Below are 16,851 nucleotides of genomic sequence, written 5' to 3' on the forward strand. Positions count from 1 at the left end.
GGGTAGCGCAGCTTCGACGCATCTTCCAGTTGCGGTGCAAAAAGTCAAAACTAAAGCTGCATTCCTTTTTATAGAGCACAAAGGGAGAGGGGAGAAGACCATGCAAAATGGTGGATGGATGAATTATTGCATGTATGTATGGATGGAACCCAAAACGAGTTCCCCTTAATATCTTGCATGACAAAAGTGAACTAGCACTTTTTTCTTTTTCTTTTTCTTTTTCAGTTTGTAGCTTCTAGTATCATCAATTGGTGTCCACAGTTTGGGCCATGCCTTGACTTCTCAAAAGATTGGTTTGCTTTGCTTTGCTTGTACTGTCAATTTATTTGTGGCTTTAGAAAGGTTTACCTATTTGTTTGTGTATGTGGGTTTTTAGCCACAACGAAGATCAATTCTTGGCAAAGATCCATAATGTGTGGAATTAAGCAATTAAAATTTTTTTTGTTGATATTTTTCAAATTTGGGCAGTTTAGGATCACTTTATTGCATTTGTTTTTTGATTTTTGTTTTGTTTTGTTTTGTTTTGTTTGTTTGTTTGTTTGTTTGTTTGTTTGTTTTTTTTTTTTGTTTTTTTGTTTTGGAATGCTGGCTTTAAGTGATGTAATTCATTATTTGGAAATCTGTTGTAATGGTATTTATACTATAATCTTACTCAAAATGTATAACCCAAATGGATTTTTGTTGATGATATGTGAAATGAATGTATGTAGATTCAATTACATTAGGTCAAAGTTGATCATTGGTTTCTATGTTCTCCAAACTCTAGAAAATTTAGACATTTTTTCAAATCTAGTTTGATTCCACTATACAAGGTGCACTTGGAATTGATTATATGCCAAGATGAATCTCTTTCTTCTAATTTCTGCATTGAAGGATAATAGACAAGGCTTGAAAGAAATTTTGTACTCAAATTATGCAAACAAATTGTGTGGTTTGGCACATCAAAATTTTGGATAGAGAACCTTTTATAGGCCATGTTTTTCTTCATTTTCATTATTCTACAATTCAAATGTTAAGTTACAAACTGCTGAGCTAAACTGACTTTTCAACAAGAATATATATATATATATATATATATACACACACACACACATATATATATATATATATATATATATAAGAAAAATAAAAAACCCTGAAATTTATCTCATTTTAAGAAAAACTCATTCTAAATTTTAAAGACATTTCAGATGGTTCCATGCCATGAAATCTACCCTCCATTTTGAAATGCAAACTGCAACCTTGCTATGCAAAGGTTTGAACAACCAACCCCATCACTAGTCTACAACAACCCAAAATCCAACAAAGAAAAGTTGATAACATGACAAAAAAAAATCAACAACAACAATAGCAACAGCAGAGCATAACAATAATAATAAGAATAATCAACCTTTTAGGGTTCTATGGATAAAGCTGGATTACATTGTCGACCCACTGCATGATGGGTGTGTGGGCACAAATCCAAATTTTCCATCACAACTACCCATATCTCCCAATTGGGTTATATATATATATATATATGTTTGTTTCATTGAATAGGATGATGTAACTTTGAAGCAGTGGTGAGAGGTCCAGCTAGGGTGTTTTTGTGCAACAGCAAGAGGAAAGCAAAGCAAAGCAAAGCTATGAATATGAAGGAGTAAGAGAATATTCGTATTATTATTATTATTATTGTTATGATGCTTTGAAGTGTTCCCCCCCCCCCAGACCCATGTCACCCTCTGAAACCATCCTTTGGTGGACCATGGCTGCTGAAGGGTTCTCACTCACTTAGACATTCATCCATTTATTATTCATCCATCAATATCATTGGCTGGGCAGTTTATTCATTAATTCTATTATTAATTTATATTTTAGGCATCTACATTTGTTTTTATTTTTTATTTTAATGTTTAAGTCAAATATTAGTGTTTATAGTGCATTAATAAAATAATTTGTATCAAAATAATAATTAAAAATGTGTTTATATATATATATATATATATATACATAATCCTAGATTATTCTATAATATTTATATAGACAATGACTAGAATCTAAAATAAAATATGAAAATTTGTACTTGTAATGAAAAAAAAATTATATTGTGTTTTTAAATTAATTTAGTAGTTGTTGAAATGTTGACTAATTTAATTTTTATTTTTTTCATCTTTGTATGATTTGATGTTTTAGCTATTTCAAACATTCAAATAGTTAACATAAGGTCTTCTCTACCATTAATAGAATATATATTATTTGATAAATAAAATATAGTAAAAATTGTCTTACTTCTATAGAATTTTTTTAATATCATTTATTTAATATTATTAATTAAAAAATATATTTTTATAATTTTTCCTTTATATCTTCATGAAGGCTTTTAAAAATACATGAGATATAAATTGTAAAATATTATAATAAATATTAAACTTTATGATTTGAAGATATTTCTTCTTTTTTAATATATCAGCCATGTAAACTGATTATATTTAAAATTTAAAATTATTCATTAGAATTTAAATCGTGATTTAGCAAACCTTATAATTTCAGTGACATTTAAATTTTTCTAGTCTTCTTTGGATTTGAACTTTTATTACGAATAATTTATACTTAATTTCATTAACTTACACATCTATAAGATCTTATTTTATTGCATTCAACTTCATTTGGATGTAATTCTATTTTGATGCTTACAACATGAGTTTGATGAGGAAATTTAATACTAATTTTGGTATATCAAAAATTCTAAGAATGATCATTTGATACCAGTACTTACATGTACCATACATGTGTCATCAGTAATAAAATTAAGATTTTTATTCTTTAAAACACATGGATTGCTCAAACTGTTAAAATCTATTAATATAAATACAACGATATTTATAAATTAGAATATACATACTTTTTTCCTCTAATGAACATCTGACTTCTTTAAAAAGCCTATTTCAAGTATATAGTAGTTATTTTGCAATGTTTAAATGAAAACATTAAAAAATACTATGAGCACATGGTTCTTAAGTAAAATTCTAATCATTACCAAAAGCTAACACAAATCAAATCTATAAATGGTTATTAAAATTTAGGGGGTTTTAATGTCTAGAAGTGAACTTAGAAAAACTATGGTGCAAAAGTCTTACCAATGTCTCTTGCTTAGTGAAAAAAAATTCTCTTTTAGAAATCTTGGTTTTTGGAGATAGTACAAAATAAGGAGATGGTATAAAATGGACTTAAATATTCTTTTATTATAATCTAAACATATCAATTTATACCTTAATTTTAATATTAAAAATAAACATTAAAAAAAGTTGATGGATTTTTTTAACAATTGATAACACAACTTAAATTTTTGTAAATACAACCTCTTGAAATGGACTTACCACAAATTTTGCAAATATTATTGTCAATGCTATATAGAAAAAAATTCTACCTCATCTTTGATTTTTAGAACTTTAACTTGATTTTGTTACATATAAAATTAAGTGAAGCTTATCAATTTCAACCAATCAAAAAATTCAAAATATGTGTACCATTCTTCTCTCCTGAGTATAAATATTCCCCCCCCCCCTCCCCAAGTTAAGAAAAAAAAAAAAAAAAAAAAAAAAAAAAACTGCTTTTGAGAATCTAAACAAGACAATTAAATTTCGTTCTTAAATCAGATGTTCCAAATTCCATTAAAGCCCTTGCGAGAGTTTAGGGCTGCTGGACATATAGGAGATCGGGATTCATGAAGTGAGGTACCCAAATGAACAAAGATGTAAAATACTCTTTCGAAGGTCAAGGTAAGTAGTCAAAGAACTCACATAGATGGATGAAGTATTACACATCAAATCAGCGATTTAAGATTGGTAAGAAGTGGTGCACTTAGAAACAGAAAAAATGCTTGACGTTGGATAATGTTATACCTGACAGGCAAGCCAGAAGACAAATAGACATTTAGGATTAACGGAAAAAAAAAAAAAAAAAAAAAAAAAACCAGAAAGCAGAAGCGGCAAGAGGAGAATGGAAGGACGAACTCCATGCCTGGATTGTGGTAACTACCCCATGAATGCTGAAAAAGACGATAGATTTTCAAGTTGGGTTGTACAATACAAGTTTTTGGGCTTACGAAAGTCCTGTTTCTGGCATCTAGGATTGATTTAGGGTAGAAGTTCTGGCGAGAGTATAACCCAGCTAGTTTAATCTACATTTCCAGAGCTGTAGGTTGAGATTTACCCAAGCTAATTTCCGATTGAAGAATGGTCATGAAATATTGAAGTCGAATGTTGGCTAAAACAGAATCGATCCAAAACAGGTTCGGACTAAAGAACGTGAGCTCATTGCCGTTCATTACAGTGGCCATCATGAACGTATAGGTGTAAAATCTTCAACGAGGATATTGTTGTCAAGCATTTCGTAGAACGTTCAAAGAAATATATTACTCCTGTAGAACGTCTAAGAACATCACAACCAAGACGTCCTTAGGCCTTTCTGACAATCACGCGCCTTTCTCTCCTATACTCGATCTCATCTCGTTGAGCCATCACAATGAGTGCTCGCCGTATCTGCAAAAATTGTGGGCACTTGGTCAAACAAAGTTGGATATTGAATTTCAAGAGAACTTGAATTTTACTGCTGTGAAGGATATCACACTGCGGACATTGAGACACGTAGTAAAGGGCATCTTAAATATTATAATACAAGACACAATTTCATGTACAAGACAACTAAGATACCAGGTCCAGACATAGCAGCAGATATTTAGGCTATATGCTGGCCGCCACAGGGTGCAGAGCAAACTTACAGTTGACTCTCCCAGACCGGTTCGCATAATTTCATCTATGAGGCGTCGCTCCGACAAGAAGCTGCCGATGCCCATGCGCCTTTTGACTTGCAATTCCACTTGCTGCATGGAACCAGCAACCACTTGTGACCAAATGAAATAAACGCAAGCCGCATTTCATGCCTTAAAAAGTTGGAAATCAAATTACAGTACGATCAATCAGACTAAAACTAATCTGTTTGTAATAAGCATTGCTGATAAATCACAAAAATGAATCGCATAGCAGAGCATGGAAGCATAGAAAAAAGAAACGAAAACTGACATTGATAAGTAGTTGTGTAAATATAAAACTTTAATTAGTTGAGAATTCATACTTCAAAATTCAGGACAAATTCTGAATAGGATTCTTTAACAATATTCAGCAAAGAGCACATAAACTAAGGCACCAAGTGAGATTCTTGATGTCCCTTTTGACATAAACGTCGTGATTGAAAGATGGATAGTTATGGTGAAGCATGAAGAAAGTCTGATGTATGACCTGAATCTCTGCTCTCATTTCAGGAGTGACAACAAGATTTGCAGTAATTCCAGATCGAGCTGCATCAAGAGTAGAAACATGAAACAGACGAAGCGCCTCAGTGACGTGCTCTTCAGTGGCCACTGCTGACCTGCAAGGCAGCCGATAGGAAGTAAGACACTTCATCTGGCAGTGTAATATCAACCAAATATGTGGGCATCTAATGACTCAGAACTGTCAGCTAGACAAACCGATTGATACAGAAGTAGAAATGTGGACTTACAATTGCATCCTTGCTAAGGACTCACTGATGCGGATAATAGCCTCTAGTTGCCGAACGGTGATTGGTATTGGTGAGCCTCCATTCTCATCATTTTGTTGACGCATTTGCTGTAAGGTGAGTACCAGGATAAAAATTAACACCTCCAATAAAACCATATGAATATGCAACCATAAGAGGTGGAGACCTGCCGACATGCGTCTTGAAAAACAATTAGGAGTAGCATCTGAAAGAGCACATGTCTAATACCTGTCGAATCTTGACATAGTTACTTTGGAGAAGTTGCGCTGCTGAATCTGATAGGCGAGGGCTGCATTGGGATTTCGAGTATTCAATATACCTGCTCAAACCATAAAAAGCATAGTTCAATCAGCAACACAATCAAATCCAACGACTTGGGTAAGACTGCGTACATTTTCGAAAGCGAAACACTACAAAACAGGTATCAGAATCTCGATGATCCAGAATGCAGCTGAAAACTAGCCACTAGAAAAAATTAATACGGACTATGCTTCTCTGGTCAGGTAAAGATCGAAATTGTTTTCATCTTGGTATGACTTAAAATGCGAAGGTTGAATATAACCATCATATTATTACACCGAAATCCATGCAATGTAATGCTTTTGCTTCACAATGTTCATACCGTCTGAGCCAATTCTCCTTGTCCTGGACCTCTGTACCTCGTACAATTGAATCTGCAGTTGCATGAACATTGACAATGTGCCGTGCAATTTGCTGCAGATTCAAAAAATAAAAAACCAATTGTCAATGACGTTCATCTCTAGGATGAACACAAAGCTCGTCAATGTGGTAATTTTTCTTGCGAGAGTGTTATGCTGCAAATTGGATCAGCTTCAACGGCAAAATTCTACAATGGAAGTGTAAGATAATGGCTAACCATGTCTCTTGCATAATCTCGCGCATCCTTGACTATAAAAATTAAGTCAAATCGAGACAAAATCGTTGTCTGCAAATCGATGTTTTCTTGTGCTGTCTGCATAACAAGGCATACCAAGAAGGTAGATAAACAATTGTCATAATGTCAGGAGAAATACTTGATGAACTAGTAAGAACCGGAACAAATCACGAGTATCAAGTAGGCCAAGGAACTAAAGCTACAAATAAAAGCAGAGAAGTATTAAGACCTTCAGATCATCATAGCGGCCCGATGGAGGATTAGCAGCTGCTAGTACTGAAGTCCGGGAGTTCAGTACAGTAGTTATACCAGCTTTTGCTATAGAGATCGTTTGCTGCTCCATGGCTTCGTGTATAGCAACCCTGCACAATATTGTCTACAAAATAAATGACGACAATTTGTGCCATATATCTATCATGTACAGATTGACGGATCCACAAAAATCTTGGTTTTTGGCAAAGTGGATCCTATTGCTTTTTCAAACGAAAAGGCCAGGAAAGAGGCACCCACCTGTCTTCAGGTCGCATTTTGTCGAACTCATCAATGCAGACAACACCTCCATCAGCAAGAACCATAGCACCTCCTTCAAGGTAAAACTCTCTCTGTGATTTAGGACACAGGTGTAAGCGACTATTAACATTTCGATATTTCAAAACACTTGCCATAGATGGTTTGCTATGTGAAACGAGAAACGTTCAGTAAGCAAAACATGCTCAGGTGAGAGTTTGGTAGAAAGATAAAAACACGGGGCAAATGTAAAATTGCATACCGTGCTAGAGTCACGAATAACGGATGCAGTAAGCCCAGCAGCTGAGGAGCCCTTTCCAGAGGTATAAACAGCAATCGGTGCAGTCTTCTCAACAAATTTTAGGAACTGCATAGCCAAGGCAATACACACACATCCTTCGTGGGTATTATGTACAGCTATTGCCATCCCAGTCGACGGACCCAGAACTTTACTGAAGGGAACTAAAAACATGTATTCAAAGGCATTCGTGCACGATGTGCCTTTTCATAAGCATTCTCCTATCATTACGCAGAACACTTCACCTATGGAGAAGAAATCATAATATCCTAGATATCAATTTTAGATACCTCAATTAACCAAATACTGAACTGTGTCTTGAAAAAGGAGAAAAGAAAAGATGAAACAGCATATGACAAGAAGTAAATTAATGTAGCACGTCAAACGTCTCGTAAAAATTTATTTGTAATATCTCACCTGAGACTTCGCGGTAGAGGGATCTCCAAGAAGAAGCACGTTGATGTCTCCTCTCAGGCGTACACCGTCAGGCAACCTCTGCTCTTTCAAATAATACAAAACGTCAGCAGAAGTTCATCTTGTCCTGTAGTTCAGCCTTACAGTAACTGAAGCACAATGAGAGAGAAGAAGTTGAAACTACTAAAAAATTGTAACCATCAACCATATCCAGCGGTTAAGAAATATCAAATAATTTTTTGATCAAGGACAAAACCGGAGAGGTAGATAGATTCTAGACCCCGATACGTGCTGAAAACGATAATCACCTTGCGAGCTCCACCAAAAAGTAGACATGCTACTGCCTTCTTGACATCATCGTGACCAAAAATTGAAGGGGCGATGAGCCCACATACTTTTTGATACGCATCTGGTCTACGAGCAAATTCTTTGAAATCCATGTCCTGGACATGCAAACCATTGTGAGCAGCTGGAAGACAACACTATTCAACGTTGATGATAGGATGCGAGAGATATTAGTCAATGAAAAGAATAAATAGCAATATCACTGCAAAGTAGAGGCAAACGAGACCATGAACATCCACTCTTACTCACTCCAATCCAAGATATAGTCCCTCGTAATACAAGCCGAAGTAGATATAATGTTAACTGCCACAAACCTCATCAGTATTGTTCATAGAACCTCCAGCTTTGTGTGCATCGATGGCTTGCTCCAGGCCAACAACTCGTAGGTAAGGTTGCCGAATTGCAATTGCACCCTTCTGCCTGCAATCTAAATAGTCAGCTAACCAAGCAAGACTGCACATCAACCTTGAAGTTTGACTTGAAGTTCAATGTATGCATTCTTACTTCAAAACACAACAGGACGGTGGTTCTCACTCTGGTCCGCTGCCACCAGCCTGGAAAATACTATAAATGCCCACTACAGTGACGCGAGTTCCAGGTACAGTCTTCTGAACCATGTTACGATCAACTGCTAGCAGCAAATTTCTAGGTAGCTCTCCTGTAGGAACATCCTGCCGATATTTCCAACAACCATAATGCTTGAGATAGAAATGGAATAGAACGGAAGGACAACACCACAGTAGAGATCCAAGGCTGCCAAGGGAAGTGGTTGACATTACGCATCGTAATTACAACCTTTAAAAGAACACAAGGGACCTCTTACTCAGTACGCAGACTACTTGACAAATAGTACTGTAAGAGTGTGCAATGACTTCTTCAATTTCATGAAGCGACTAATTACGACACAATCGACAATCACCTCAGGGTTCTCCTGTAGCTTCAAAGTTTGCTGGTCAACATATTTACTCTTGTCGGGAACCACAACAAATGGGTCTAGCGGACACGGCTCTTCCCCTGGCTGACAAAATCCAGACAGGAACACCTTCATTATCAGAGCGTTTATTACAATGGTGAAAAAAGTAATGATGAAAACGTGTGAAACTATCTGCATCTCTGCGCTAGTTGTAGGAATAAATCACTCTCTTTGACACGCACCTGAGTTACATGATCACAGCTCCTTGGCATGACCGCACCCCCAAGACCTGGCCTGCAAGCCACGGATTTAACGTTCTTGCAATTTTTACAAATCAATGTGACTGATGTAGCCTTAGCCTTTGTTCTCGATGCTGCGATAATAATACCAGTAATCTTCACCAGTCTCGAAATACTGTTCGCCTGTGTTGATTTCAAGTTTGTGAGAATACAGTGGGTGGAAGCTGAAGATAGCGATAAAAGCAGAAGTTTAAGAAGATGGAGTAATCACAAATAAGAAATGTGTCTTGCAACAAGTATATTCAGCCGATGTTCGCAGGTCAGTACCACCAAGACGGTGCTGTAATTTGTATTAAATGGCATGCGTTCGTGCTGTGCATAATTTCCTGTTCTCAACGCATGGGCAAGTCAGAAACAAGGATCTCATACTTACAGCAAGTCCACGAATAGAGGCAGCCTTCTCTTTGGATGTCAATAGCACTTGGACATCTCCAGTATTTGGCTCTTCCAGTTCACCATCTTCGCCCGCAACTTTAGATTTAAGTCCGACCAATACTTCTGCAGCCGCTTGTTCAAACTACCCACACAGCACCAGCATTTAGAATCAAACATATAAGCTCTCACACACAGTTGGAGCTTTTCACAAAACTCTCGTGATGTACAGAAATATCCTCTTGTCAACGTAATGCTAATTGTTAATCAAACAGAATCGATCACCAGAGGTTGTTGAAGAATGCCATTTTCATAACAATGCGCACTCCACCTCCTTTGATCGGCCATACTAAAGTGTCTCAGAGGAGGTTAACGTGTCAATGACGACAGCGACGAATGAGAGAAATGAAGATGAGCATAGCAAGTGCTGATAAAGTAATGCTGACTTGAACAAGATGAGGGTTAAGGTTAAAACCAGAGGCAAGTAATCAGCAGGCATAGTCCGAAGTCTTTCAGACAGTTCATCGTCAAAATTGTGAAGGTCCTCCAATGCAACTTGCAGAACATTCGGATTTTGCAGCAGCGACTCCCTGCCACGCTTCTTGACATGAGATTACAGAAAATTTGGGAACCGTGACATTTAGCTGCGAAATGCCAGGTCGAGAGACACACATACTCGAAATACACAACACAAACCTGTAAGGAAATGGTCCCTTCACATCGCCAAAGCTACGGATAAACTCCTTGAACTTGCGCTGAGCTGTGTGCCGAGTAGCTGCATCTGCCACATTAACATCATTGTCCTCCAATTGCTGATCGCTGTAGAATACATTGCCCTCATCCCAACCCGCCATCCTGCCTCCACTCCTTTGAACTTCGTCTACACCACTTCAAGTCGCCTTCTCTACAACAATCTTCTGGGGCAGATTCAACTAAAAGCTCTCATTGACACTCTAGACCACCTCTCTTAACTGAATACGACTCAAATGGAACCGTCAACCTCGGCTCCGATTCCTCTACAAATTTTCAAGCCAGCAACTCGATCCTTAAGATACTTCATGTAGCCACCTGGGGCTCAGACTTCAATGCTCCGTACAAATAACGCATGGAAATTCCGCAACAATCAGAAACACAAACGCGTGCAAATGCAACGGAAACAAAACCCTCGGCACGGCCGAGAGTATTGGCGCCAATGCTCTTCCCGCCTAATGTCCTCATCCAATAAAATCATCCATTTATTTCATTCATTAATCATCGATAGGCCCTTTTCACACTGCGATATGGCAGGATCCGCACCCTTGAGTTCAATGGTCGCGAAGATGAGTCCTTTGCTGTGGAGAATTTTGTATGGCCTGTGAAACTGGTGTGTTGGATCTCGTGGTGGAGCCTCCAGGAGGTTAAAGGATTGTGTAATTGGATTCTGGAGGTGTTTTTAGGGTTTTTGCGGAGAGTGTTGAGAGGTTTGAAGGTGAGGTGGAAGTTTAAGTGGTGGTGGAGTTGGTTTGATGACATGGGGGGAGCTTTTTGGCTATGGTTGTCGACGACGAAGAAAGAAAGCCAACCTCACTCATGGTCCGAATCGCTCATTGGAAAAGTAACCCAAATTTCTGAGTGTAGTTACGTCCATTAGATACTATTGTACTGTTATGCTACCATAATTTCTGGTGTAGAATAGCTATGAAACAGTCCTTTGTAAGTCGGGGTTGTCGAGGGCTTGGTTGAGGATCACTGGCGAGATGAATGGACAACTTAATTAGTGTGAAGTGGAGAGTCGAAGTTATTGGCGTGACCTGAATAGTGACTGGAAGTATTGTTGATTTCAATTCTATCTGCGATCCTGATTTCCTTGACCAATGGCATGTATGTTGATTGGCTACGTGGGAAATGGTTCCTTGCAGATGCTTTCAAGCTCTACCATTTTAACCTCGAAACAGAGTTCTCAACCGTCGATACCATTTCAAGTTGCGAGTGTGTTCAAAAAAACTATGGGATTAGACAATTTCAGGTTTGAATCAGAAATTCATTGGACATGTTGTGTAGAACTAGGAAAAGACTCTTTATCAATCTGCTGTTTAACTTCATCTAAGCAAGCATCTTGATCACCACAAGGTACCTCAACGTGATGGCCTGTAATTAACGTTTCATCACTCGAGTCAGCAAAACGTACCAAGTTCCCTTTGCACTGCTAAAGAAGATAGAGATGAGACTGTCATATCTGGAAAAAAATACCTTGTGAGTGTGAGACGCATTCATTCTGCATCAAGGGGTTCTAGTCAGGTCTTCTAGGTTACAGAATTGGGAGTCATAACTTGTGACAATTTCAACGTGCCTTACTCGGTATCACTGACAAGAGCACTGAGAAAATGGTGTTCGTATGTTTAAAAACAATGATGTGTCAAAATCAATTTAGAGTATGAGAGAAACCCTTTAGCTCCATGAGAACCTCTGCAGAATCAGTATCTTAGTGGCGCGCTACTAGCTGCATGTTACGATCTCCAATCCAGATGACAGTAATAAACATCCTTGAGATGTACAGGCATTCCGATTATCGAACACCGCCATTCTCTGGCAAACATTAAAATTCACAGAGCTTCCTTAATATGAAAAACCTTCGAAAATCATTTCCATGAATCAATTATGGACACTCTAGTGAACATACTGCAAACCTCACAAAAGTATATTCACTTTTCACAGTCTCAAGATCCAACGTCTAGTCTTCATCGACCTGCTATGCCAACAAACTCGAAACAGCACAAAGGTAAATCTATATAAGCTATCCTCAGTCCGAGCTACAATTGACACTTGTTCAAGATCAGAAGCAAAACAATACCGCTCAATAAATTATACTGGCAGCCGCGTTTCCTTCCCTATAATATTGCCACGCAATGACCAGTTCAGTGGAAATCCGAAGTATGAAATGAAAGTAAATGCAGACACTTCAATAGAACAAATTGTATCCAAGACTCACCGTAGTGGCGAACAAGTGTGTCTACACAGACAAAACATTCCGAATCAATTTGAACAAACGTCTCCGCATGCATATGTGCACAAAAAAACATACAAACCTCACTTACAGGTGTGGAATCAGTATTGTTACAGAGTGCGGATCCACAGCTGCATTTACTGTTGGATTGCATAGTACACTAGTATTGTATTGATTGTGTCCTTTAATAGACTTATGTATTTATGTATTTTAGGGTCGTGACCCTTCCAAAAAAACGTTACAGAAGGACACGTGTCAATCAGTTGTATGATGTAATAATAAAACCTCTATAATTTCCACATTGTACCAAAGCAAATTTGATTTTTTTTATGAAGTTATAATAAATCTACAGAGGTTTCATTGAACCTCACAATGGAGACAATAGTTATCAATGTAGTCTTTCTACAATCCTGCTGCAATTTAAAGTTCAAAAATATTAAAAGGAAAGTTTTCACTTCTAAATTTAACATGTCAAATATATGAAAGTAAAAATACATATGAAACTTTCAGATTAAAAGTGGAAGTTTTATATTTATAAAACATCTATAATATGTTAAAAATTGATAAACAATCAACCAATGCTTAAAATAAAAGAAAAAACATTTAAAATAATATATTTATGTTCTATAGAATAATTTAAAGTTTTTTTTAATAAAATTTTAAATTTTAAAATTATTATTTAAATAAATATCAATCATATTTTTAAGTTTTATAGTACTTGTTTTAATATATAGAAATACAAAATGAGATTAATTTTCAAAGAAAAAAAAATTGGTTTCTAATAAATGATAGAGAATTTTTATTAGTGGCACTAATAATAACTCAAATCGTTGTTGGAATTCTAGTTTTACTCATCAAAATAACAAAAAGTATAAGCAATTAGAGAGATAGAAATGCCATTATTTTAACCATTATTAACAATTGTTTTAAAAATCATATCATTTTACATCTTCAATCATGCCAAATTTCACATCAAGCTTCAAAAGAATTAATAGATGTATTTGAATCACAAGTTATAGTGACAAAAATTCATCTTAAAGAAATGTTACATACTTTCATGATAAGAAAAAATAAAATTATTTTTAATCATATTCTTAATTTTAGATAAGAAATTCAACAAATATTTGTAGCACGATTAGAAGTTTTAGATGATGAAGCAATATTAACCCTAATGAAAAGCTTTCTTTCCAGTTATAATACTTATATTTGATTTAATAAATTAAAAAAGCTATCATTTTATAATTGTTAATAATAGATTTGATATAAAAATAGATATTGATAAAAAAATTAATCTTATATTAAAAAAATAAATCTTTAATTAAAAGATGAAATATCTTAATTGTAATGAAAAATTATTTTTTAATAAAAAATTTAAAAGGTTCTTAAGTTTAAATTTAACTTTAAAAGGTAAAAGTAGATTTTGATTTAATAAAAAGAAAGAATTTTTTAATGCTAAAAAATATTTCTATTACAAAAAATTGAATCATACTATTTAAGATTGTAGAATACAAATTTTTGCTAAAAAATTAATTAATCAATCAAATATAGTCATACAACCTTACAAACTATATATGATTGCACTCATTACATTAAGAGACTCTATATCTACATGATATGTAGATTTTAGAATAATATTATACATGTATTATCAACTTTGTGGATTTATTGATTATACAAAGAATAATAATAAATAATTTATATATTTAGAAAATAACATGAAATCATACCAAAATATTAGATATGATTATATTAAAATAAGACTATCCAACACTGAAGAAAAAGTCATACATGAAGTCTTCTCCATTCCTATGCTTGAAATAAAAATAAAAATAAATTAAAATAAAATTAAAATAAATGCTAAAGAATTGATTAAAGATTGTATAAAAATTTGCATACAATTTGAAAATTTTACACCAATAAATAAACTAGGACAAATTATTACAATATACAAATCACAAAATGACTTGTACAAATTAGGTGATACAATAATATTACAACATAACATAATTATTATATATGCAACTATAAATTTCAATATAGTTGAATTTTGACATCTTTGACTTATTTATATGAATCAATACAAATTAAAAATACTTCAATCTATGGAATAAGAAATTATATATTTTGATATTTAAAGAATAATTTATATATACCTTATATTAAAAAAAATAATACAAATACAAACTTTCGAAAGAAGTATTGCAAAGAATTCAAGAATCTTTAGATTTAATATACTTGATTATATGTAGTTTAATACTAATTAGAACCTATTCCAGTTGTTGCTTCTTTATAACAATTATAGATGACTTATTTAGATATAATTATGTATATGTAATGCATTACAAATTAGGAGGATTTGATAATTTTTTATATTGTAATAATTTTTTAATGGAAAACTAGATTAATTATAAAATTATGATATTAAGAACACATTGTAGAGGTATATATATGTATATATATATATATAAAATAAAATTTTAAACTTTTATATCAAAAATTAATTAAAATATATTTTACTACTTTATATACATTTCAATAAAATGGTTTTTTGAATGCAAAAGATTAGACTTTTAGATGAGAAATCTTAACCATATTATTATATACCAAGTTATCAAAAAGCTTTTGGTGAAAATCACTCATAATAACAAACTATCTTTAAAACAAGAATCCCACCAAAGCAATTCTAGTAAACAAAATACCTTTTAAAATATGGTTTGACAAACAACCAAGTTTATTTTAGAATTTTTAGAAGCAAAGCCTATGTTCTAGCTCAAAAAGAAATAAGACAAAAGTTGGACTCATATTCTATTGAAATTATTTTCTTAGGCTATAGTAATGAATCTAAAACATATTTTTTTATAATCTCTTTTAATTAAAAGATTATTATGTCTTAAGATGTTATCTTTTATGAAATTATTTACATTGAATAAGAGGTTGATACATATAAAGGTAAAGAAGTCTCAATAAATCTTAATCTATTCATTATTCCTAAAAACCTAAAAATCCATAAATACCTTCGGATCTACTTAAACAACCTCCATCTCAACATATTAGCTCCAATCAATAAGCTCAAACTATGAAAATGCACCTATCACAAGATAATTAACAACTATAAAAAAATCACCAATATTTCATTTAAACTGATTTATTAGATTATTTTTACACTTTCATTTACAAAGTTATCAACAAGACTTACATTAAGAAGAATCTTAATATATTTTCAATATAAAAACTTATATTCAACCACCAAGTTCTTCTTGCCTTTAAAAAAGATTCAATTATCTAAAAGATTCATTGAAACAATGTTTGGTAGTCTTCCACCACATTTCTTTCTGTCCCTATCATAAAAGACAACCTTAAGTAAACATAACATGCGTATTATCAAAAACCCCTACCACCCTATAAAATACTTTAAAAATAATTAATGCACACAAATGATAAGCTACTATATACTTAAAGTTTAATTCTTCACTTACAAATAAAACCTAAAAATTGACTCTATTAACTTTAAACAAAAAATAAATTGATTGTAAATTAATTTTTAAAATAAAAAATCATGCTAATAGAACCAAAGACAAATACAAGGCTCAACTAGTGGACTAGAGGCAATACACACATTCAAGGCATAAGATACACGAAAACCTTCTTTTTTGTAGACAAATTCAATTCTATAAAATTATTGCTACTATTAATTACACAATATGACTTAGAAGTTTATCAACTAGATAAAAAAAAATTCTATATAAAAATTAAGATGAAAAAAATATTATATTATTTTATAAGAAAAAATACCATTAAAATAATTTTAATTTAAATATATTTTAACTTTAGATATTTTGCTTAATATTTTAAGCAAATATTTATTTCTAATAAAACATAGTCATTGCATAAAAAACTAAAGTATATACATCTAATACCTAAAATTAAAGAAAATCTAATACTTATAATTTAAGATTTAATAACTTATTCAAATTACAATCATATCTACCCTTCTCACTTATATGTGAGAAATTTTCAACCATACATCTATGACTATTCAATGCATTTGATCAATTTTATAATTCTCTTTTATATTCTCTTCCTTAAGCTAGGAAAATATATTTGTAATTTGATATGCCTTAGAATCAAAGTCACTTCAATTAACAAGATGGCTTATCTAAGATCCACCAAAATATAAGCTCTTTATAGTATATATTTATCTTAAATTATTTATAATTTAATGGAGTACACTTAAACAAGCCTGAAAAACAGTTTTGTAAAAGATATGCA

General features: G+C 33.4%; 1 protein-coding gene and 1 long non-coding RNA gene across 2 annotated transcripts; one reads left to right on the forward strand and one right to left on the reverse strand.

Annotated features, from left to right (window-relative positions):
* Nucleotides 1–4,025: 4,025 nt before the first annotated feature.
* On the reverse strand, nt 4,026–10,752 carry LOC112291289 (DNA replication licensing factor MCM5). The gene is made up of 19 exons (XM_024538476.3): nt 10,296–10,752; nt 10,075–10,189; nt 9,601–9,744; nt 9,171–9,350; nt 8,935–9,033; nt 8,550–8,686; nt 8,330–8,435; nt 7,979–8,113; nt 7,674–7,751; nt 7,221–7,325; nt 6,962–7,053; nt 6,681–6,813; nt 6,434–6,529; nt 6,179–6,270; nt 5,785–5,875; nt 5,539–5,645; nt 5,277–5,406; nt 4,760–4,861; nt 4,026–4,520 (listed from the first exon to the last, which is right to left on the reverse strand). The coding sequence occupies exons 1-19, from the start codon at nt 10,451–10,453 to the stop codon at nt 4,437–4,439; spliced, it is 2,184 nt and encodes a 727-aa protein (XP_024394244.1). The 5' UTR covers nt 10,454–10,752; the 3' UTR covers nt 4,026–4,436.
* Nucleotides 10,753–10,902: 150 nt separating this feature from the next.
* LOC112291296 (uncharacterized) lies at nt 10,903–11,730 on the forward strand. Its single transcript, XR_002972397.3, has 2 exons — nt 10,903–11,171; nt 11,498–11,730. It is a non-coding gene; the product is annotated as an uncharacterized LOC112291296 (long non-coding RNA).
* Nucleotides 11,731–16,851: the final 5,121 nt, after the last annotated feature.

Source organism: Physcomitrium patens, chromosome 1 (genome assembly GCF_059467195.1).
Source record: "Physcomitrium patens ecotype Gransden chromosome 1, ASM5946719v1, whole genome shotgun sequence".
Classification (NCBI taxonomy): domain Eukaryota; kingdom Viridiplantae; phylum Streptophyta; class Bryopsida; order Funariales; family Funariaceae; genus Physcomitrium; species Physcomitrium patens.

Excerpts from the sequence above, each read along its gene's own strand:
- LOC112291289 (XM_024538476.3), bottom strand. The coding sequence starts at position 10,453 with ATGGCGGGTTGGGATGAGGGCAATGTATTCTACAGCGATCAGCAATTG. Across the intron at positions 8,114-8,329 it reads CTATGAACAATACTGATGAG|GACATGGATTTCAAAGAATT; the intron begins GTTTGTGGCAGT and ends TTGCATGTCCAG. Across the intron at positions 7,326-7,673 it reads CCTCTACCGCGAAGTCTCAG|TTCCTAAAATTTGTTGAGAA; the intron begins GTGAGATATTAC and ends TTGGCTATGCAG.